The 25,738-nt window shown below is 39.4% G+C and overlaps 1 protein-coding gene across 3 annotated transcripts in view; it reads right to left on the bottom strand.

Moving 5' to 3' along the window:
- Nucleotides 1-25,738, bottom strand: part of TOX (thymocyte selection associated high mobility group box) — a 298,656-nt gene that overhangs the window by 112,525 nt on the left and 160,393 nt on the right. For all 3 annotated transcript variants that reach the window (XM_041769529.1, XM_041769530.1, XM_041769528.1), the window contains one exon: nt 16,880-17,122. In XM_041769529.1, the coding sequence (XP_041625463.1) occupies nt 16,880-17,122 (243 nt within the window). The remainder of the gene's footprint in view (nt 1-16,879; nt 17,123-25,738) is intronic.

Raw genomic sequence — 25,738 nt, 5'->3', positions numbered from 1 at the left:
AAATTTCAGTTTCCTCAGGACTGTCCTTGTTTTAGGCCTAATGATAGTTAGTTAACAGCTTCACTTTCAAAACTGGTTGGTTTGAATGATAGATTATATGATAATCCTACAGAGAGTAGATGCCTGATACTGTCTAATTGTTCTAAGACTCAAGGCCTGTAGATAGGAATGTAACACAAAGAGGAAAACTTGGAGTCTGATTCTGATTCCATGAAGCTCCAAGATAAGAATCATCTGATAAAGAATACAACCAAAAAAGCAATGACACTTAGGACTGCAGAAATTCGAGATTTGTCTACAAATAGGAAAATGGAATGCAGAACGACAAGTTGCGGGTATTTGAAGACTTTTGTGTCTCAAACATCTTGCTGTTTTAGGAAAATATGTATTTTTGGTATTGTTATTCTGTGATATTTCCACTGACACATGAAGTCGCAAAAGATGTAAGAAGGAGGGATTTCCAAATTATACAGTATGTGTGAGAGTTGTTCTCACCTCTGTACTTCTATATGATGCAGAAGTAGGGAGGGTTTGAAATGAAACTCCCTGATAACCATCAACAGGATTGCTGTCTTCAACACCCTTTCAACATTCTCAAGGTGAAGGACCCACAACCAGGTTTATTCCTCGTCAAGACATTTGTTTGCCCTCATGTGGACATATCCCTCATCACTCTCTCATCTCATATATGTTATGCCTACGTGGCATTTCTTCACAACTTGGACCAAGAGCCCGTTGGGCAAGATTCATCCTTCCCAGGTGGGGTGTAGCCCTATATTCATGGAGGCATTCATCCAATAAACTACAACAAGGAGAATCCACTATTTTATGCATCATAAAGTTGTCATCGAGGAGCCTGAGGAAACCCTTTGGTGATCCACAATTCAGAGTAACATGTACTTGCCTTCCAATTGATATTTAATATTTTCTCATCAGTAACCTATTTTTCTCAACATTTGGATAGACTGCCCAGGGAGATATTATTCTTTTTTTTTTCTTTTTTTTTTTTTTTTTTTGGGATTTTATTCCTTATGTCTTCTTTTCCTCACCTCCGCAAGAAGCTGTCTATTGTAGTCATTTCCTTTCTGTGTACTTCGCTTGTGGCTTTTTTTGAATATTGTTACCTTTTTCTATTTTGTATCATAGGATTACAGAATAATGTGAAGACATGTGAGGCATGGTAGCAGCCCTCTCTTCTTTGCCACAGAGCCCATTACTGGCAAGAAGCATCCTCCAGACTTCACATGTGGCCTTCCCTCATTCACAGTCACCACCATGTCCCTCAGCCCAGTTGGATCCCTTCCACCCTTCATGCCAAAGCTCTCAATGGCAACTTAGACCAGAACTTAGGATTCACCCAAGCTCTACATTTAGAAATCACGCTTTTAAGCCTCAGAGAATTAGAATTTATTAATACGTTTTTTAATTTAAGGAGGTGAAGGGGCAACTGGGTGGCTCAGTGGTTGAGCGTCTACCTTTGACTCAGATCATGATCCCAGGGTCGTGAGATCGAGTCCTACATTGGGTTTCTCCCTCTGCCTAGGTCTCAGTCTCTCTCTGTGTGCTTCTCATGAATCAATAAATAGAATCTTTGAAACAAAATAAAAAGGCCAAAGATTTCAATGACCACTGATAAAAAAGTGTTACCTGCAGGTTATATCAGATACATACAGTATAAAAATTTTATTGTTTTATAAACCCTCACAGGAGAGTGAGGGAAGTTCAATAATAAGGTGCATCCAAGAGAAACAGGCACTTATAATCTGTTTATAATTTATTTTACATAAGAACCTATGATTGCCTTACTTGTACTATCTTATTTAGCCCTACAAGAAGAAACACAACATACCAACCAGCACCACCATTTCATGAAGGAAGAAAGAGCTCCAGTACCCTGTACCAGGTCCTGCAGCTCAGATGTGCCCATCTTGGTAACCCCATTGCAGGATAATGGGAACTTTGAATCCAATGAGGTTGTTTTTGCCCTTACGCAGCCCTGATTTCATATTCTTTTCATTGTGCCAATAAGATGCACTGGTATTTTTAACTTTATCTTTGAAATTACCTTGTGCTCTGAGAGGCAGCATTTTGTTGTACCACTTTTAAGGTTATAAACACGATATAGACCCTAACTGCCTAACACTGATGTGCCATTTTACTGTGCATGGACTCTTTTAAATTGGCAATGATAGTGCATTCCTTCCCCATTGCTCCAAAGGTTGGTTGTCCTGTGCATAAAAGCACCTTGGTCCGTTTAACTACCCTAGTAGTTGGATGCATCTTAGATTCAACTCTGTTTGAGAGACCCTAAGCAGGCAGTTGAATTAACTCAGATTATTAATTACTATGAACATTTCACTAAGTGCTGACACATTCAAACACTACACCTCCTCCTCCAAGATAACTAAGCACAGAGTAAGTAACATGCATGTAGCTGGATTCTGACCCCATGAGAGGCTCTTCATAGCACTGCTCTCAGGAACATTCCATAGGCTGGGTTAAGAGAAGGAGGCCATTGACGGGGAGAGCTTTGGAATTTACACTCTGGCTCCATTTTCCTTCTTGGGCCAGCACTGTCAACTTGCAACCTGGGTACACCGGGGAGGGCCTGAGCTCATGGGGGGAATCTGAGCACACTGCTCATTTGGGACTTAGCCTGTCAAAATGCTTTTGTAACTCTGGCTGCAGTAATTTATCCTTATCAGACAGGAATGAAGAAAACTTGGTTGAAGTTTATTCATGATTCCTTATATTTCTTTGGCTTTTATCAATCCTCTGTCATACAGAATATTCAAATTTTTATGAAGAGACAAGTTGATATGAACACGTCAGAAAAATAGAGTAGGAATTTAATAAAGAGAAGGAAACATTTCTAGCTAATTTCAGATCTGCTATCTTTGGCAAGCTGCCCAGACTTTTTCCTCCTTTTATTTATAAAATAATTTAAATATCTTTGTACTTTTAAAAGTAAATTTTGTACATTAATGGTGGAGGGGAAGGAATATCTTGAGGCTGGTTGATAACACATTTGTAGCAAATGGCAGATAACCCAACTCATGGTCATGAGGCGGCACTACATGAATCCTGGCCTATTAGCAGAGCCTTCTACTACCTGAGGAGGCTACACTGTTTTCCTTGCAGAAGAGTTTAAACTTTAAGTTACTGGGGTTTTGTCAAATAGCTAACATTTTTCATTAGCTGGAATTCTATTCAACGTGATGACCAGAGAATGTACTTAGACTGTTAGGCATGAGCAATGTTCACCTTGTATCTTACTTAGTCCCCACAACTATATGGTAATGTAAATATTATTGTTGTCGTCCCTTTTTTTTTCTCTTTACAGTTAAGAAAATGGAGAGTCTGAGAGGTCAAGTGATTTATCAAAATCACCCAGCCAGAATGCCAAGGCTCTCCTCTTTCCACTGGACTATATGATCTCTCTTTTCCTCTACTCACCCTCTCTATTATGATTATTTCAGTAATGTAGAAATAAAGTGACTTTATTTTGTTTAAAAAAAAAGAGAGAGGAGAATTGAGAATGTTCTCTGAATCGGCAAGGCTAGTGTGAACAGTAATGGCTTGTCAGGGTTTATGAGAACACAATCCATAGGGGGACTGAGAAGACAAAAGACTCAATTAAGGCTTTCAGTGCAAAGTTACTGAGCCCCTGACTCACCCGAAAATGCAGAGGTGACAATCCCTTAACCTGTCTGCCTCACTACCTACCATCTGTCCACACCGTGTGACCTGCTTCTGTGTCCTCAGGCCTTCCTAGGTCAAATAAGGATCCCACCACCACTTCCTGGTGTGACTGTGGGGATTAAGGAGGAAGCTGTGTAAAACACCTTGCCTGGGACCTGGCATTAATTGGGGCTCAGTAAATGTTGGCACAGTAGTTCTTAGAATGTCACATAGAACATGGATGCCAGTAACTAGAAGTGGAAACAGAGATAGTGTAAGGAAAACCCAGACAAGCAGCTATGGGACTTCAGAGGAGGAGGATAAGGAAACTTGGCTGAGAGGAGGCTCGCTGTCTGCCTGCTACAGCTGGAGGCCTTCAGATGCATTGACCCATTCAATCATCAGCACCAGATGAGCGTGAAGAAGACAGGTGAAGTCACTTCCCCAGTCACATGCAACCAGCGAGGGGCCAGGCAGGGGCAAGTCCAGGTTGTCTCACCCCAGAACCAGCCAGTGTACCAAGTATTCACACATTTCCAAAGCCATTGGTTGGTTTCTGCAGGAGGCCACACCACACTCCCTGGACAATTTACATGGTCTCCAATTTTCCACGTGTGTCATAACAGGTAGCCCTCATCCTCCCAAGTGAACTGTCAGCCCCTAGATCCTAACAGTCATCATACATAGCACCTACAGGTCCGAGACATAATGAAGAACCCCCCAAACAAGTGTGATGAGTGGGATGCAATGCAACAGCAAAGCACAGCTTCAGAAAATGCGGTGTCTGTTATTTGCTGGGAAACATGGGCTCGCCTCACATGCTGCTACCGTTAGAAATGAGGCTGCTTTGGGGAAAGCCGTAACAACCCAAGAATAAGAAAATATCCCAGGTAACAGTATTGTTAATGGGAGGTCCCAATTTGTATCAGCCCAGTGGGGGAATAGCCTTTGCAGGCCACTGATCCCCTCACAGTGGGGATCGGTCCCAGATGCTCAAACACAATCAACACATGAATGTGTGTAACTGTATAGATTTATGCAGGGATCCAGAGACATACATAAATACAAATGCAAATAGTACACTTTTCCCATGTGTGTGGATACTGGTTACATGGCTGGGCCCGATTCTTCTCTGTCTCCTGTTAATCGTCCAAGCACTATGAGATATATAATGTATAATGTATATAATGTATAACCTCAGAGTCATACAGAAGAAAATGTTTTCAAATGTTAAGGGTTTTGTTCGTCTTTTGGTAGTCTTCATCATAAAATGTTTTTAGCAATAATCTTTATGAATCTACTGTCTAAAGAAGCAAAGAGGGACTTATTTGTCATTCAACACATTTTCCAGTTTGACAATGTATGAAGTATGGTCCTGTCTCCATTTGGTAAGCCATTATTTATGTCTGCAGGCTGGTAGAGAGTGTGATTAAATATGCAATGCATGCAAAAATATGAAAAGTTTTAATAGTATAATGTGTTTTGGGGGTTGAGTGATTTCTTATTAAAGACAATCAAGATCTTGATCTAAGAAAACAAAACTTAAATGCTAAAGAATAATACTTTCCAAATGTAACAATTTTGAGAAAGTTTCATGCCTGTCAAAAATAGAATTGCTATCTTGAATTACAAAAAGGAGTTAAATCCTCCCTCTGTTAAATGGTACTTAGATTTCCCTGGGGAATTTGTACATGCCATTAAATTCAAAGATGTTTAACTATCAATTTTGTTATTATACACTAATCAGAATGCTAAATAATATTCGTTAGGTGAAGGAAAAAAAAGATCTGTTCTCTGGGTGATTATGGCATTTGTGATATTTTACATGGTCCAAAGAAGGAAAGTCGAATCTCAGATTTTAATGACTGTACCAAATGGTCGAAGATCCTGTAGCACCTTGTACCTTTTCTCCAATGGAGTGTGTGTTGCTTCTGGCAAAGTATACAAATGGCTAACATAAAAAGACAAATATTATGTTCCTATAGGTAATGCTTGTCCGCATCAGAGAACTCGGAACGTTCAAACTGGAAAAAAAAAAAAAACTGAAATGGAAAAAAAAAAAACCCAAAACCTGCTCTTAAAATGTTCCCTTATGCTCTAGATAAGAATGGTTAATGAATAATGAAGGAAGTGGTGTCTTGAAATGAAGCTGGTTCATTGTTCTCCTGAAAAGCATTTTAGACTCATTCTCCTATGACTCCACGACTAAATGTGTTCATAATGCAACACTTTAATGTTAATAATCTACTTGCACAAATCAAATGGCAAGTCAAAGAGTGAATCATTTTGTAATGATAATAAAAACCACTGGTCATATGGGCCAATCTTTAATAGACATTAATTGTTCACATTGCTTCTTCTGCCTCCTAGATTTTGGGGAGGAGGCAGAAATATATTTCTTTAGAAGTCTCATAAGTTTACTGATAATTTTTCTCCATAAAATAGCTCTACTCAGAAAATAAAAGTATTCACCTAAAAAGGGAGATCAAGTAACACAGTGTAATTGATTGTCAAATATATCAATTTAATAGTGGTACAGGTTAGGAACAATTGGAAATAAATTGATTCAAGTATTAAGACTACAAGATTGGATGCAAATTTAGGGCTCAAATTCATTGAGCTATATTGAAAGTATTATAGTAGGCAAGACACATTTAAACCCCATGACACGTATCATTATACTTTTTCAAGAAACTGGAATATTTGTATCATTTTTGAAGATGAAACAGTGGCTTAGAAGTGTCAGCATGAGAAAGCAATAATGATCCTGCACCTGTCTGGGGAAAATATTAAGGGCTCCAGTGGGGACAAATGAGTTCATTCATTTGATCAGAAAGAGTTACCAAGGTCTAAGTGCAGTGCACAACTTACAATATTGTTATCAATAATGTCCATGTGAGGGAATGAAACCAAGTAAGCTCTCAGGGTATCTAGGTCTTCTTATCTGGAGAGAGCTTGCCAGGTGGCGCAGGAGGGAATGAGAAATCTTCCTGTCCATGGGGGAGGGCATGTCCTGAGCATTGTTGGAGAATGGCAAGGGCAGGAAAGAGAGCAAGAAGGACATATGTGAAGTGCTCAGCTTAGGGCCTGATTTATAGTGAGGACTTGAGACATGACGTGTTATCATTACTATGTAGGGTACATGGCTGAGGATGGAAATGGAACATTTGCCGGACCAGAAATGAGGAGGCGCCAATGATAGGAAAGGGCAGGAGGAGGGATGCAAACAGGAATTACACGCTGGGTTGTGGCCCTCAGCTACATGATCCCTGCAGACAGGCCCCACTCGCTGTTCATCCTCCCTGCTCCCACCTCTCAGTCATCCAGGTTCTCCGCTCCTTTCTCCAAACTCCCCCCTCAACACTGTAGCGAACATTTTATTAACACCTTGGAGGTTGTAGCTGGTGGCCAAAACCTCATGCCGGGGCCCGGGGAGTCTTATTCATGGTCCTACTTAGAATCTGTTGATCTGAGGACACTGATGAGTGCATAACTGTATTTTTCTTCCCTCTTTTTGTTTGCTAAGGACTCCTTAAATAATGGATACCCAGCCAGAAAAAAAAAAAAAAAAAAAAAAAAAAAGATGACTTGATGAGCAGCACCATCATGGCCTTTCCAGATGTTTGCCTTGAGGATGTGAAATGAGTTACACAGAAACAAGATGGGGAATTGCTGGCTAGACCCCAACATTGGAAGGAACGCACCATGGGAGTGATGGATGGGCCAAAAATTAAATATGTCAGCAATCAGCGATGCTATTCAAGAGCCTATCATAAAATGTCCACGTGGGGGCAGAGAATTATTTGAAAAATTCAGAAATTAATCTATAATCTCAGGCCCTGTCTGGAGCTATGCCTCCCATTGTGGTCAGCATTCCTTAAGATCACAAATGTTAAAAAAAAGAAAAAAAAAAAAAAAGGAAGTTAATTCGATTTTAAAGTTGAAAAATATGACCTTTGAGGAAAGGTTACAGGAATTGGGGTTGTTTGGGCCAGGTATAACACAACTACTAACCTGACTCAGTAAATGTCAACTGCTTAAAATCAACTGTTCTCCAAGCATTCAGACGTCTGAAGTGGACAAAGTAGACTAAAATTGTAGTAAGAGATTTTCGTTTAACTTTAATAAGGAACTTCCTGGAAGGAATCTAAATCTCTCACTGCAATTTAACTTAATGTTACAAGGTTAATTAAACACAAACAGGCTACCAAGGAAAATTGTGGAATCTTGGCTCTCAGATAGAAAACCGCATATCTGAAATGGTGTAGGTTTACCCCTGCCTGGAATTAAGAGGCTGGATTGAATGACTCTCAGAGTTTGTATATTATATAACTGGTTTTATAGCTTTTTAACTTCTTCCGTGCATGGGTGAGGCACACATCCATATGAACTCAAGGGGCTGAAAAAAAAGTACAACAAGCCCTATGTACAAAGTCAATCCTGAGTTTTCTTACTTGGCAGAAGAAAGGAAAAGTGTTATTTTTAAATTGGCTCCTTTCCTGAACACTATTAAGGAGAACTCCAGTTTGGAATAATGTTTTATTGTAGCACTAAAAGATAGTCCCAAATCATTAACATACTGAGTCCATTGAACTATTTATCAATACCACATTCAAAGTAGTCTGTTCTGAGCGAAGAAAGGGCTGAAGTAGAGCTTAACAACTAACCACAAACAACTTATTTTTGGCCTTATTAGGAATTTGACATAAAAAAACCCGAAACCACACACTTTTATTATATATGGTAAAAAATAAGAACAAAACCAGCCCATTTCTTCACAGCATTAAAGTGGTTTAATACGTTGTTCTCATGTGCTGCAATATTCAAAAAAGGATAATTTGTGTGTGTGTGTGTGGGGGGGCTAACCAAAACCAGGCTGTAATTGCAAAACATTTTGTGAACTGTGGCAAAATGCTAAATAACTATTCTTCATACCTTTTTCTTCTGTCAAAATGGGCAAAATCATTTCTTTTTATCGCTTCCCCCCCCCCTGTTTTTTAAAGAAACAAACCACTGTGACATCCATTCCATTTTAAACTAATGCTTCTATTATTTCATATCTAAATGGGGCTGACATCATCAGCTCCTTCGTGTCCTGAAAGATATTTAGCTCTGGTCCACTGTTACATACTTGATGCATTACATGAAATAAAATATCTCAAGATTTCAAAAATATTTATTTTAAAAACAGCAATCAAATTGTCTGTAATCACATTTTCTGCTTGGCTTTGAAAGCTACATTATTCAATATGCCAGTGGTCCTTTCCGTAATGGCAACATATTAGAAATTCATGCTGCTCTAATACATCTGACTTCCTTGATGTACAGCACTCCCTATAGACCCAGAGGAACACCCTGGCTTTAGTTCGTGTGTCCTGCACAGAACCTTCTGAAGTGATGGTTGTCAAAACAGTTGTACAGTGGCCTCGGAATGCAAAGTGTGGCCGGGCTGAATGCTGAAAGTGACAATAAATCTGAGTATATACATGATGTTTGCTTTTGTTGCCTGGAAAAATAAGGCATTTGGGAAATAACCACCCCCCCGCCCCACCCCCCCTATTTCATTGCCTTTTAACATCTTTTTCCATTTTAAACTCCAGAACTGGAAATTTGAAGCATTCAAAGAAATTGAAATCTCCTTTGTTGCTTTTTTTTTTTTTTCATTGTAAATTTTCTAAAATGTGTCATTAGGAACCACACTCCACAAAAAGCTCAGGTCTAAATGACTCCTTTCTGCAAGGCCATTCTAAAACTTTGCACGGTTTTCCTTTGTATGAAAGAGCTTCTGTTGGCTGCCACAAAGAACGGGCAATGGCCACACGTAGGCCAGGCAGTGAGACTGGGATGACTTTATACAAGGTTGCATTCTCCCCTCTGCCAATCCATGATTAGGCCCAGCAGTGAACGTGCCAGAGCAGAGAGAAAAAGAAGAGGCTCTTGATTTCAGTTTGTGGGAACCAAGGATTTTTCTCAAAGCGTGAATACCTAATACAGATATTTTCCTACTCTACCTTGCTCCCAAAATAGTTCTGTAATTTCTTTTTAACAACGTGAAACACTGTCCAGTCTCACAAAGCAACCTCACTTTCTTCTTAATGGCAGAAAACCACTTTCCACTCAAAGAAACGTTCTGTTCAATAGATTCAAATGTCTTAATAACCGGTTAGGCCCAGTGGGTGGGGGGGTGGAGGGGGGGAGGGACAGGTAAAACACTGAGAAAGCCAAAGTGATGGTAGGAAAAATTACTAAATGACCGAAGTGAAAAGTTGGGGGAGTCGTGAGTCTGGATCACAGTTGTGTGGTCAACAGAGAATGAATCATAGGAAAATGCTAGCCCTGGACAGGGTCTCGGCGATCAAATAATTCTGTGGCTTTCCATCTTCTTGGTGGTGGTGGGGGGGGGGGGAGGGTGCAGGGGGAATCACCTGTGCAGGGGAACTTTGAGAGGAAATGTGAACAAGTGAGACAACAGCAGCAACACCATTCTGGCTGATTCCTGCCTTCCTCTGGCTCCAAAGAACTTAATTTGGTCACCCCTCCCCTTCCCCACCTAGCCCAATCCCACTGGTTACAGATGGGGTGCGGTGAATTGCCCATGCTTATCCAAGGCAGGCCCTGGCCTTCAGACTCTTGTTCCAGTGCTCTTCTAACCAGATTCCACTCTCCGGAAAGCTCAGGCTAATCAATCACGCGCTATCAAAATAACTCCAGGGAATTACGAGAAAAATGGAACTCTTGCATATTGGGTCACGGAGAGCTGTTTCACTTGGACCTAGAGTATCAGAAGTAATTGGCACTCGTTTTACAGTATATACTACTAGAAATTCTACCCTGATTTATAGGCTGGGCTTAGAAAATGGGACCTTTTTTTGAAGTGCCAGGAATCGAACCTCTTTTGGGAGTCCCAACCGACTACTGAGAGAGAAGGTGGCACTGCAAGAATATACAAAGAAGAAGTGCTGAGGAACTTGGGGAAGAAGAAATTACATCCTACACACGCTTCACTCTCTATATAAGTTTATGATGAATTTCAGAAAGCAATCTAGACATTCTACCCTGGCGACCTTTTTATCAGAAAGGGATTCCCACCGACTGTGTGACAGGCAATACTTCACCAAAAGTAACTTCTGTTGACATTAAAGGAGTAAAAATCTTATTGTACCCATTTTAGAGATAGGAAAACTGAGGCCAGTGGAATTATATAAGTTGCTCTGTGTCACACAGCTGGGAAGTGGCAGTGCTAGGATCAGAACTGAGGTAGCCTGGCCCCAAGATGTTGGTCTAAATGATAATGGTATATTAATGACATTCAGTAAAAAGTAAAGCCCTTTTTGGTGAATACCAGGCTTACTGTTACTGTTGTCTTTTTTTTTTCTTCTACATATGTGAAGAAGATTAAGGATCAAAGTATAAATAACTCTGGGGAAATCTTCTCTCTCATGCATTTTAAATCCTCCAAAAAAAGTCAAGAAAAGGATTGCTTTTCCCATTTTTAAAAAGATTTATTTATTTTAGTTTAAAAGATTATATTAATTTAATTTAGAGAGAGCGGGGTTTATTTATTTTGATGGGGGAGAGAATAGGCAGAGGAGCAGAAGGGACAAGCCAACTCTACACTGAGCACAAAGCCTGATGTGGGGCTTGATCCCAGGACCCTGAGATCATGAACTAGCCCAAAATCAAGAGTTTGGATGCTTGACAGAGCCACTCAGGTGCCCTTATTAATTAATTAAATGGTAAACCTTAACCCATACTTTCAGCAGGCCGGTTTGCAGTGAATTTTCATTTCTTTCCTTTTTCACCCCCTTGTTGTAAAAAGCCCAGCACTTGAATTGTTATTACTTTAAATGTTCTGTATTTGTATCTGTTTTTATTAGCCGATTAGTGGGATTTTATGCCAGTTGTTAAAATGAGCATTGATGTACCCATTTTTTTTAAATAACAAGGCACAGCCTTTGCCCCAAACTGCCATCTAACATTTGTCATTCCAGTTTGAGTTAACGTGCTGAGCATTTTTTAAAAGAAGCTTTGTAATAAAACATTTAAAAACAAAACAAAACAAAACAAAATTAAAATTAAAAAATTAATTAATTTGAGAGAGAGAAAGAATGAGAGAGGGAGAAAGAGCACGAGGGAGTGGGGAGGAGCAGAGGGAGAGGGCGAAGAAGACTCTCAAGCAGGCTCCCCACTGAGCCCAGAGCTGACTTGGGCTCAATCACTCAATCTCCCCACCCATGAGCCCATGACCTGAGCAGAAACCAAGAACTGGATGCTTAACTGACTGGGCCACCCAGGAGCCCCACTTTTCCCATTCATTTAACAAACTTGCATAATGCTTCCTATGTGTCAATGACTGGTCTAAGCAATTCTTTTTTTTTTTTTTTAAGATTTTATTTATTTATTCATGAGATACACACACAGAGAGAGAGAGAGAGGGAGAGAGGTAGAGACACAGGCAGAGGGAGAAGCAGGCTCCATGCAGGGAGCCCGACGTTGGACTCGATCCCAGGACTCCAGGATCAGGCCCTGGGCCAAAGGCAGGCGCTAAACCGCTGAGCCACCCAAGGATCCGTAAACAATTCTTTAATATTCATTTAACCCCATGGGGTAAGGACTATTTTTATCCTTGTTTTTCAGATAAGAAAGCTGGGGTATTTACAGGCTGAGCCACTGAGAAAGTCACTTAACCACTCTGAACCTCCATTTTCCTATTGTGAAATTGGGATAATAATACTCGTTCAGACACTGATTTCTAATGATAACTAACTTTTTTATGCTTAGTATATTAGACATTTGTAGGAAATGCTTATAATCAGTAAAATTGTTATCACTTATGTTGCCCTTAGGGATAAGAACAAGCAGATACAAGAAAACTTATCTTTAAAATGAAATATCAAAACTGATTATATTTTATAAAATAACTTCTATAAAAAGTAACACATGTGACATATAGTAATACATATATTATTAAGCATGACAACAACCTCTGAAATACATATAATACTTATGAGAACTAAAATATTTCCATCTTGTTGATTCATTCAAATTCTAAAATTCCAACACATGAAGATAGTAACACTAAGATGTGAGCACCACATTAACAGCAAAGGTTCAGCTTTAATAACAGTGAAAAGCTTTTGGAAAATATAACTGGAGAGAATTGATCCTATACATAAATCTGCCCAGGGTGGTTTATACTCATAGGATTGTAAAATTTACAGCAGGTTTATTATTTCAAATCTATAAGTGTTAGCTTTTATTATTGTAGGTGACCTTGAAAGAAGGACTTGGAAAGAGCACTGCTAATTTCTAGGAGAGCAGCTTTTACATCTGGATTTTGTAGTCGTTCCTTCCTTGTCTATATGAGCACTGATGACCTGAATTGTGCACTCTTCATAAATGTATTTCAACAACTGGCAAACTGACCAAGAGTTTGGTTATTAAACTTTGAGATCACATTAGGCATGAGTTAAGCTTTTAAGGAACAGTTTTAGTCTATTTTTACAAAAAGAAATATGAAGGAGGGGCACCTGTGTGGCTCAGTGGTTGAATGTCTGCCTTCGGCTCAGGTCATGATCCTGGGGTTCTGGGATTGAGTCCCATATTGGGCTCCCTGCAGGGAGCCTGCCTCTCCCTCTGCCTATGTCTCTGCCTCTCTCTCTGTGTCTCTCATGAATAAGTAAATAAAATCTTTAAAAAATGTATATGAAGGAAATATCCTATAGCCTTAAAGTTCCTTTGAAAGAGAAGAAACCCCTTAGTGCTTTTTAAACATAAAAGATGTCTGTCTGAAGGGTTGTTTGTCCTTAGATCCATTTGTATCTGGGAATGATGTGAAAACAGCTGAGTAGCCCATCTTTCTGTTCTCACTGTCACTGCCCTGTGTATCTCCTCAACACCTCTTGCCTGAGTTACGACAACTGGCTGCACAGACTTTCCATGACTCCAGTTTCTTACCCCTGCTATCCATCCAGGAAGATGGCAGAAGGATTTTCGTCTAATACTGCTTTCAGAATGCTTTTTCCTTGAGTGAAAACAGCCAATGGTTTCTTTGAATCTATCATATCAAACCATAGTCCTTTCATTGGTTTCGGAAGCCTTGGGTCAAATCTTCTAACTTAAAATATCCAACCTACCTTTCAAATGCTTTCCAATATGCCTTTTCTTTCCCTTCTATTTGTTCATATCAAAACCATCTTTCAGGCCCCAACTGAAGCCCTACATTTCCATTAAGTTTTACAGGCTAGCCAAACCATATTAATCTAATATGGTTTAATATCAACTAGGAATTCCTACCGGATTCATGGCCAGTAAAATTGAGTTTAGTATTTCTCCTGGTCTCTAACTGCTTCCTATCTTACTCTGTTTCAAACTTATTTATTTATTTTGTTTTCTCTGTAATTAATAAGCTTCTGAAGGACAGTGACCATGTCTTACCAATCATTTGAGCACTTTCAAACATTTAGATCACAGTAAGCATTGAAAACATACACACTGATGAATGGCATTCTAGACATATGATATTTCAAAATAAGAATTGAGGAGGCTCCTTGTTTCTCAAAGGAATTAGTAGACTCCTATAAAGTTAGCACTTCCAACTTTATTAGATTTCTATTGCAACTTTACAGCAAATCAAACTCTGCTTCTTGGACTCCAGCCAGAAATTCAAGCCTTGAAAGAGGATTCTTACAATAAATTTAATCTCCAAATCTACTTTCTCCAAGACCACAGTGGCTTAAAAAATGGGTTTAATATAGATTTAAGGTTAGAATCAGCATTAGCTAGACCTATGCTATCCAATATAAAGGCCACTAGGAACATGTAGCTATTTTAAATGTCAAATAATTCAAATATAATAAAAATAAAAATTAGTTCTTCAGTCACTCCAGCCACATTAAAGTGCTAAGTAACAATGAATATTGCTATTGGATAGCATGGCTAACAGAAAATCCATTATCACAGAAAGTTCTATTGGACTGTGCTAAAGCCCATCCAAAGCCTCACTAAGACTTGGATTATTTGTTGGAGTAGCTTTTTACATAACAGCATAAAATGGTACAGCCAGTACTGGGAGTGGACAAAGTGGATGTCCACCTCAGAATGGGGTCTGGGAGATGGGGGAAGGCTCACCATCCTATGAAAAAAAAAATCCTGCTGGACACACTTGCCAAGAAGGAGCATGGCAAATCAGAGCTACACCTCCTTAGTTTAGGCCAGATGGGGCCCCTCTGCCTTGCACAATGTTAAAAGTTCCAAAGGAAATAGCACATTGAAGGGAAAATACCTAAAGTCCAGTTTTTTACATTGTGTTGTGTGGGGAAAACATAAAGAACTTCAGATGAGGAGAAGCTCTTGATAGAACAAGAGGAAAGCACAGTGGAGGAAAGGCCTAGAAGGTGGTACAATTCATGCTGTGACTAGGTCCAGTTCTGAGAATGCCATTTAAGAATGGAGTGACTGCCATTTTGGTAACTCTGGGGAAATCTCTGATGCATATATATTGAAGTTGCACACAATGTATGTGTACACATATACACTGAAGAAGCAACTCTTAATAAGTGAATGGTATATAGAGACAGTTCCAGAAATGCTAATAAGGCAAATTATGTAAAGGAAAAAGAGTTTTGAGACTTAAGTTACATAACTGAGTATCTCATCATCTCTTCTATGGCCCTGCTCCATTCACACTATGAGAAAGCTTAGAGGACCGAGTTGGTATTGTGTACACTGTATGTGTACTTCCTCTCCTTAGTGAACAGGTGGTACCTATAAAGGCATCACCTGGATGCCTCATTGTCTCACAACCGCCTAGCCCCAAAGAGGAATAGACACTTGACTTTTCAAGTGACTACTTTGAAGGACAACATCATTCAGATTTACAAATTTGGCATACTCATGTAAAAACCCACTTTCTACTTTATTAAGCCATAGTTCATAGCCCTGGACAAATCTAAGGTAGGATAAAAACTCAAGGCAGCAGTTTTCTGCCACTGTGAGTGCTGTGAACAAGTTCTCCTCTTCTGGCCACCAGGCTAGCTGCCGATTCTCCGGAGACTCTGGACATTACCATAGCATTAGGCTCTGGGCTGCATTCTCGAAAAGTGACTTCAGGGTTTCTTTTGACTCTCCCTCCCCAACCCTCACCCTTTATATTCACGATTAACAGGAACACCTTCTCCTGAAGTCACTCAAATTAGACATACACCGTCAAATGATTTCAATTAGGCATAATGTGAATGCCGCCTATCAGAAGCCATATAATATAAGCAAGTTAATCCATTTTTCACTGTGAGCAGTGTTCAGTGACTTCCCAAAATGACAACTATGTTCCATGTACTGTCAAGTGACTGAACAACAGAAACTAAGGAGTGCTAATTAAAAGTCACTGTTAACCTCAAGACGAGCTTTATGACATGGTAAAGAGTTTTGTCCTCACCCATATGCTCCTGAAAATGCATTTCACTACTTGAGACATAGACAGGGAAATTATTAAGGTTTTAGATGACACACAAATCAGAAGAAAAGATTTTAGGAGAAGTCAGTGTTTCTCAAACACGGAATGCTTGTTAAAAATACAGACCCCTGGACTTCTGGGTAGAGGCTGGAAATTAAATTTTTGCTGGTTTTCCGGACGAACACATTCCCACCAACTTTGGAAAGTACCGAACACTCAAAGATTCATGGGGACAATGGATCCAATAGACTGAGACACTTTAATGGAGATACAGTTTGATCACTAGAATTGTGCCTCCAAAATAAAAGTGAAAATTGTTTTCAAGCTTGCCTATCCTGTGAATCTGTGGGAAATAAGGGAGAAATCCAGTTGAAGATGTGAGGCTCTCACTCGTAGTGAGAAATCTAGCACTCAATGAGAGGTGGCAGCTTTTAAGATAACTTTTTATGGGAAAGCTAGTAAGACAGTTCAACTTTATGACAGGGCATTCAGCGTCAAACAGTGTTTAGAACTCTGGGTTATACGTATGAGTGATCAAACATGTAATTAATAGATTTTGCCCTGAATTAAATATATCATAGAAAAGTACTTCAGGAACTTACGGAGAACATTTTCTATAGCTAAAACCTTATGCCTCATTTCAGAATCCAGCATTGCTACAATTTAAAGCTTCTCCCATCAAAGCTGACCTTACCCTTGTTATGTCCCTCGCTCCCCACCACAAACTAGTAAACAGATTCTTACCACAGAAATGGAGTTAGTAAGCAGTGCTCCATCCTGTCCCAGCAAATTGGAGACGGTGATTTCAGGTAGGTCCATGTTTTGTGGATGAAATGGTAGCAGGCCATTGTGGTTCATTGGGTGACACAGAGAGTGGTAACCAGGTTCGACTTCATTCACGTGCACCAGTGAGTGGTCGGGGAGGGAAGGAGGAGTGATTGGTGGAATGTTGAAGTCTTCACTTTCCAGGCTTGGACCAGGGTAAGACTGAAAAGACAAGTAATATTGCAAATGATCATTCTCCCTTCTTCCCCATCCCCATGAACAAATACACATGACCCCTTCAGATTATTATTACAAGCAGCATTATAGATCTGGCAAAGGCATTTCAAACACGTAAATTGTCCTGCTGTCATTTCACTATATTATGCATGGAGGAAAATTGCCTCAAAGGCATATCTACTTCTTGTATAAAGAGTACTTCCATGAGGCAGTTGTATTTTTCCAAGAAACTGAACTCAAACAGATTTCAAAGGTCCCATTAAAATTTTCCAGAGTTTTAATCTTGCTGAATACCTTTTTTCATGGGAATTGTGAGGAAGGAAGGCAATTTATAAAATTAATGTTTAATCAAACATGTTTCATAGGACTCCCTACTGCTCAGATCATGAGACGTAATGAAACGAATTCCAGGAGTTCTGGGGGCAATTGCTTTTGAGTTTTGAAAAGCTGCATGCTCACAACTGACAAAAGAAATATAATTAGTAAAGAAGTGACTTAAGCATGTTGCATTAAGTGTGGCTGCACAGAAAGTTTGATATATGGAAAAAAAACATTAAAAGATATTTTTATTGTGAAGATTACACCATCAAAATAAAATGAAGATTGTTTTCTTGGTTTCCGACTATTCACGTCTATTTGATTTTCCTCTAAAAGCTAATACATAATATTGCAGTCATTTAGATTCAGTTAGCTAATTTGAAAGGCAAAATTACATTGACAATGTTATACTACTAATTTGGGAATAAAAGTCAATGAGTAAAATAAAGAACAACATATGTGGGGCTTTTCTTTTTGGATAGTGGCTTTAGATAAAAGAGGTGGGGAGGAGACAAAAAAAAAAGGAAGTAAAGATTAGACAAGGACACTCCTGTTTAAAACAGAATGTAGGGGATCCCTGGGTGGCTCAGCGATTTAGAGCCTGCCTTCCGCCCAGGGCGTGATCCTGGAGACCCGGGATCGAGTCCCACATCAGGCTCCCTGCATGGAGCCTGCTTCTCCCTCTGCCTGTGTCTCTGCCTCTCTCTCTCTCCCTCTCTGTCTCTCTCGTGAATAAATAAATAAAATCTTAAAAAAAAAACCCAGCAATGTAGTAAACATTGGAAATATGGGGAGGGACTGGCTAATACAACAGTGGTCCCAATTAATAGCAAGGCATAGCGATATTTAGCAGCCCTGTATAGAGCAGGCGTTAAAATAAAAAGGAAACAATTTGTGTCCAGAACATTCTTGCAAGCCTATCTTTCAAATTAAACGTTGTCTTTATAAAGTTTGAGTGCATGGGTAACAGGACTTGCTTGTCTAACAGCACAGAGCCTGCTGAAGTGTGCAAGATTTGAAATGAACAGGCAGAGGGTAGGAGCCAAAGAAAGTAGTATAAGGTATTCATTGGGTGTTCAGCCAATAAGCTTCATGCTCCTGCATCCAAGTGCCTGGGGTTATTTTTTCCAGATGGCGTCTATTTGTCTAACAGAAAGAAAATCTTCAAGTTGCACTTGCTAAATGTTGTACAAGTTTTGATATATTTGTTTAGGGGCTGTCAGAAGACATGATGAAATGAAACGCTACTGGGAACATCTGGAATTGGGACTTGCTCACGTAGAGGCCCTTGTGGGTTAGAGATGGGGGGTAGGTGAAGGAAAACACCAGATTCATCTTAGCAGATAATTGTTCTTAACTATCTGAAGTTTTGCTAAAAAAAAAATCACCAGCTCTAAAAGTTCAGTCATCAGGTAACAAATTTTCCTGTTTATAGTTTAGATCTCTTGTCTGAAAAATATATTTGTGGTCGCTATCCAAATGATAAGTTTGATTAAATTCTCATTTGCTTGGTATATTTTAGACCTTGAGTCTATAGATGTAAACCGTCAGTTCCTGGTACAAGCCCTAATTTGAGAAGCATAAAAGATTCTCAGTGGGCAGGTAGGAGGGAGAGGAAGCACGTTTACTGACGCTGGTTTTGTAAAAAGCGCTATATCAGGTCCTTCGACTATGTTGTCTTCACTTAATCGTCAACAATAATCCTGTGTGGGGCTATCATTATCCCATTTTCCTGGAGAGAAAATTGAAAATCAGAATTTAAGTAACTTTGACTCAACTGGTAAACGATCAGCTCGGTATATATGAGGGTGGATACATGCTGTGACATATAAACAGTTTAATTGCTACTGTTTTATTAGGTTGAATGATCCAAAGTTGTCAATATCAACAAAATTTCATAATTTAAAAGTTAACAGTAGCTTATTAGCTAATCAAGTCTTTTCTTATTCCAGATTCCATCCCAATGCCTATGCCACTAAAATATTTACTCTAAATATGAGCACAAGGATGCATAGTTTGTCTTTGTGTTAACATTTCAAAGGCTGAACTTGTTGATACATCTCTTTTAAGAAGTTAATGATGTCTGTTTGAAACCTTCTTTAAATAAGGTACAGTTAATGCCAGGGATAAAGGAGAAAGATGTTTTTAATTTTATAAATGCTATTAAGCCTCTGAAAACACTCAGGGTTATTCTATCCATGGTATACCATAACTTTACATGCCAGCATCTCTTTAGTAGTTAAATCTTAATTTGTGGTGTTTTAAAGGAAGGTTTAATTGGTATCACTTTACATTCAGTGATAACAATTGTACTGCAATTTAACAAAGCTACATGGTTTATTTTCATGTAATCACATGTTAATGCTATTTAATCTACGCATTTATTTACCTAAACCACAGATTCCACAGGTTAACTGGTAACCGGTAGTTATGTGGATCAGGAATTTTAACATCAGGTTACTTAGTAGTTTCTGTCCTCTCACATTAGAAATCATGATCTGGTTGTTTGCCATGAGCCTATTACAGTGTAATTGATGCCATAAAAAAAGTATCATAATAATTGTATAAATGTCAAAATGTCACAAAACTTACAAAAACTTCAATGCCAGACCAATTACAAATTAATTTTTTAATGTGGAAGTGAATTAGCTAATTCCTCAGTGTTGATTTCTACGGCATGACATCTTTATTTTAATTTTGAAAAACTTAATAGGAATAAGTTTGACTTAACAATAGTAATTTATATCTTAGGGAAAATCAGAGTTTGGGGAGAAACCTATTACAGTAGGATATGATCTAGTGTTTTCCTCATTCCCCATGAAGCTGCCTGGGTAGAACCAGTATTCGATGTTGAATGAATTAACAAATGAATCCCTGAAAGAATGCACAGATGAATCAATGAGTGCTAAGATGACTTTTCAAAGGCATGAAATTTGTGAATATAGCGCTGTTATTCCAAGGGTTTGAATACATATGCTGTATTCCCAAGACTTTGCACTGGCCAGCTGACAACATGGCATATAATGCTAATCTCTCAGCGTGTCAGGAAGCCAGACACATCCTGTTAGAGATATAAAGGCTTAAGCAGCCTGAGGAAGGCTGGGGCAGGGTAGTTTGGTGTCCCTCTCTGGCTGCTGATCTGTCCCTTTGAAATGGCTTGAATTGCCATTCTATAGGGACACAGAGGTCCCAGAGGATTTGTAAAGGTGACTTTGGGGTCCCTGGGTTCTCAGAAGTTGTCGGAACCTAGTCCCCACTGCAGGTAGAACATCAGTTAAGGACCTCATAGAAGCCTCAGCTTCACATCAGGATCCCCTGGGAATAGCAGGTGCGATGCCCCAAGCCTGGCCAGCAGCAAGGACCTAATAATCCAAGGGAGAATAGAGGGGATGGGAAGGTATTCTGAGCACAGGAAGAAGGACGACTACCAAGTCAAGGCTAAGGCCATCCCGGGGTGACACAGTGGACCTAATACACTTGTCTACTGACTGAGGGGCCTTTTCTGGCTTGGGCTTATTTTCTTCCTGTGAGTCTCAGGAAGGCTAGGAGTTTCAAGTATTTTTTCACTCCACAGCTGTCTCAGGACCAATGATCCTTTTTAAGACCTTGCCTATCCCATGAGATACAAGACTACGCTTTTTTTTTTTCCTTCCTTCCTTTCTTTCTTTTTTCCCCTAAGCCTCAATTAGAGACCAGTGAGTCAATTGCAGGTCCTCTGAGGACCTTTAGGGGTGAGGTTCCAGAGTAGAATTCTGGAGAACAGGTATGGACTTGCAAGGTGGTATCATATTCCTTACCACCCTTTAGAGTGCCTTTTACCCCTCCCAACACAGAGATGAGAATCTTATCAGCAGCCTGAGTCATACAGCTTGCCTTCTCCCCAAGGAAGGATAAAAGTCAATGGTGACGATCTACACAAATAGAGAAAAAGTGTTTAGGGATAGTAGCATGAAGTTCTAGCCCGTACTTTTAGTTTTATCTTGGATCTTCTCTAGGTTAATGAAAGGTAAATTGGAAACAAAGAAGCATGCAAGGTGATTTTCTCTCAACAGTAGCCAGGCTGCATGATCTAAGTGATTCAAAGAACTCAAAATTATTGCTACTTAACCAGACTCTCCCTGGTCTTCAGCTACTCACTGGTCCTAGATGCAGGAGAGTAGTACTGCTACTATCGTTGGTGCTGGGATACACCATAGGGCAGCTCTACTTTAGTGCAGGAGGTGCTGTGCATCCTTGTGTGACCAGGGAACAGAAGCCAAGAGTCATGGAACATGTGGGTTGGGTGGGCTGTACTATCACAAGGCTTGGCTAACTCTGTAATACAGATGAACTTTTCAAGGCCACAACGGGACTGTTAGAAGCATAAAGTAGTAACTTCAAAATATTATCATCCTCAAGAGAGTATTTTCATGGTTCTAAATAGTAAATTCAATGGCTGTTTCAAGTCATTGTCTTAAAACCTCATCATCAGCATTTGCACGTTTAGCTTATAAAGTGCTACATCTTTCTGTGATGAGGAAGGGATGGATTTTTGGATTGGTTGAGAATACTCATTTGATTTTTCCAGGGACTAATAAGAATGGCCAAGAGCATATTGGAAGGAATGGAGACTTTGGACTCCAGTAGACAGGAACTGCATCTAGGTGCTCTGCATCTAGGTGTGGGTTCTGAGGCAATCTTCTTACTCAGTTTCAAAACATGCTTCAAGGGATGCTTTTGAGCATTCAAAGCAAAAAAAAAAAAAAAAAAAAAAAAGATTGGTAAAAAGCCTAATAACCTACCTCTGCGACATTGAAATTTCTTGATAAATAATAGCTTTAGCATAGCTCTGGTTAATATTAAATACATTTATACATCCCATGGATTGGGTCATGGCCAAGAAAACAAACAACTACAGATACTACATCGTTATGAAGGCATTTCAGTGTACTTACCATTGATGAGAACACATATTGAAACGGAGCGTAGCCCCACTCAGACATAATGTGTTTATTTAATTGCCCCCCATAAATAGCTAAGATCAAGTTTTGCCTTTATTTTAATGGAATTAAATTGCACTTTCGAAATGAAAGAAGAAATGAGAGAGTGGGCAACAGTAAACAGACAAGGGTTGCTGAAGAGCTTGGAAGACGATGACTAAATGAGCCAAGGGCCATAGCTCTGCTTTGTCAGGGAGCCGTGCAGAGGGACTGGCAACCTTGACTGGGGGCCTTCTGGCAGATCCACTCCTACTGGCCTTAGGAAAAGGCTGATGAACTCATGAATCAAAATTTCAGTGGCTAAATCTGCAACAAGAGCTATATACTTCCTAACACACTGCCTTACGCTGTAGAAAGGCCGCCTTCCCTGGAAGTTTTGGCAAGAAGGCAAAATTGCCAATCAGATGGATTGTATTTGAGTTTGAATCAAGAGACTGGGTTATAGGAAAGGAATAGAGGATCCTTCCAGTCTCTTTTGGTTTGATCTCCTTGGAGGCTTTTCCAGCCCTTTGACTGAAGCTCCAGTTAAAACCTGTCCAGGATCCCTATTTTAGTGACAAAGGAAAGGAAATGCCTCACCTGGTTTCTGGAAGATGTCATCCCCCCACCCCCCATCTGTTTAATTACATACTCACATTCCTTCTTAATCATATTGCTTAACATATTCCATGACCTGGGTATCCTGTTTACATTATTTTCTCTTTCTGCAGTTCACATTTCCTTTTGCTACAGCCTGTTCTTATTTTTTATTCTTATTCGACATTATTGCATCTGGAAGTGGGATGTTAATTAGGATGAGCTTACTTTTGACTACAGAGAATTCATGTCCTCATACCGTCTAGATAGAGTGTTAATATATGCTGACCAGGAACGAATAATGGGAACTCTCTTCTGGACTTCGCCTTTTCTTCTCTTTTTAAAATCTGGTTTCTCTACCAGAGGGGCCTTGTCTTTGTGGGTCTCCGTCCACATATTGCAATCATTATACAGAGCACTCGATCTTTGGTGACAAGAAGTCCCATAACTCAGAAGAATTCAAAAGATATCATCTTGTACATATCTTTAAATTATGTGATGGCTTCATGCAATCATGCATACACTGAAAATATGGCTATGGTTATAACGTTGTAAAATATGTTTCTCATATAGATCTTTATTTGAAAGATAAATAAATAGCACTGCCATCACGTGTATATGGAATTCCTTAATTTTTAATCTGTAACATAATTCCTGAAATTTCAAGATACAAAAATACCACTGTTTAAATGTGTTTCATCTTTTACTGAAAATTCACATTGCCTGATTCAAATAACTAAATGGAAAGCAGAGTCAACCGCAGAGTGATTAAATGATTAATGATTAGAAAAGTGATTAAAAAAAGAAAAATGATAAGCTTCCTCTATCTGTTTTCAGAAGTTAAGACATTGCATGTAATGGTGATTTCTCTCAAAAGAGTTTAAACAGCATCAACATTATCTCCAATTTCTTTTGAGAAGACCTTCAGAAGTAGGTATTTTTCAGATTCTTTTGTCTCTGCATGAACAAGGGTTGATAGCTTGAGACTATAATGTATTACTGTGCAAAGCTTCGGTCTGTTACATAAATCATCTTAACACTCAGCAAGAATTGTCCAACAGTGCCATTGATGTGCTCAAGCCAATGATCCTGCAAACAATTTTTTTGTCTTTCTTCACATGTTAGACAATAGCAATAAATCATCTTCATTTAAAAACACACAATGTACTAATTTTTCAAGCAACAGTTATCAAAATGCAATTTTTTTGGTAGAAAGTACAATATTTATTTCACTTGTGCTCATTAATTTTTTTGTACCCTGTGTTAAATAAAAGACAATGGGCACCTCATCAGCCATCGAAGCATTTTCTGTGTACCTACTATGTGTAAGGCACCCTGCAAAGCATGACTTGAGATACAAAGAACTATAAGATGCAGTTTATTATAAAGCAAGTGAATTAGAAGATACATAAAAACTGAGGTTCCCAATAAAAAGCGTGTTGAAAGTGTCAAGTATAAACAACAATGGAATCACTTGAAGCTGGGATGATGAAGGGATTGTTACAAGCAGATTTACCCTGATAACCAGGCCTGAATATTAGACACTTCTGCCGAAATGCAATATGTGATCAAGGAGGATCACAAAACCAACAAATGAGCAAGTTTGGACAGTGTGCCAAGAAGTTTCAACAGCAAGGTCAGGTCTTCTAAAAACACTTCAAGAGCAAGACTGGTCCCACTGACCAAAACAGACTTTGGTGTGTGGAGCCCAATTCAGTCCTCTATTGAGACTGGTTTTTACTGGATTGTGGGGTTTTTTGTTTTGTTTTGTTTTGTTTTGTTTTTTATAATTGAAAACCCAATGTGTAAAGGCTGAATGAAACCAGAAAACTGTGTTGACTTGAGGCCGCCCCAGTGAATGTCTGACATTAGCTCTTCTTAGGACCAGGATTGGTTGAGCTTCGGCTCCATTAATAGAGACTGAAGCTTTGAGGATTCAGGGTCCTGGGGCAGTGAGCCAGGCACCCTAAGATCAGGGGTTGGTGGGGCAAGGTAGTCTAATACTTCGGTGCATCAGGGCTGATGCTAGGGCCACCTCTCCAAAGACTTCCAGAAAAGTCCTTAGCATTTACATATGGGTGTTTCTCCTGCCATACTTCATTATGATACTGAAGTGGGGAAGATTTATTTCCTCTCAGTATTGTTTGGAGGCCTATATGGGTCTCCAAGCTGCATTAAAAAAAAAAAAAAAGATTTGAGAGAGAGAGAGAGAGATTGAGAAAGAGAGAGAGAGAGGGCAAGAGGAAAGAGGGGCAGAGGGAGAAGGAGAGAATGTCAAGCAGACTCCCCACTGAGCCAGACCTGGGGTTCTATCCCTCCTGAGATCATGACCTGAGCTGAAATCAGGAATCGGAGGCTTAACCCACTTAGCCACCCAGGTGCCTCTCCAAGCTGCACTTTTAGAGGACACTTTAAAACCAAGTGTTGTGTGCTGTTGTCATATGGGCCTTCCCTTTGGGTAAACAAACAAACAAAACACAAACACAAAAAGCAAATTTCTGGGAAATAAATAAAGTACTCCCCCCATAAGCCACAATCCACACACGAATGATTAGGAAGAACAGATCAAGGTGCACAGGATACTTCTGAAACCCTAGTGGGGGCCCAAGGATGTTCTTCCGATAACAGGTATCATTCCATATTGGGTGTTTAAAACACTTAAATTTTATTGTTTACATACAATTTTATGTACAAAGGCAGCTATGATTTTTTTAGTTTTCAGAGGTTT

Source organism: Vulpes lagopus, chromosome 9 (genome assembly GCF_018345385.1).
Source record: "Vulpes lagopus strain Blue_001 chromosome 9, ASM1834538v1, whole genome shotgun sequence".
NCBI lineage: Eukaryota > Metazoa > Chordata > Mammalia > Carnivora > Canidae > Vulpes > Vulpes lagopus.
Note: the sequence above shows the minus strand (reverse complement) of the source record. Positions and strands in the feature narration are given on the sequence as shown.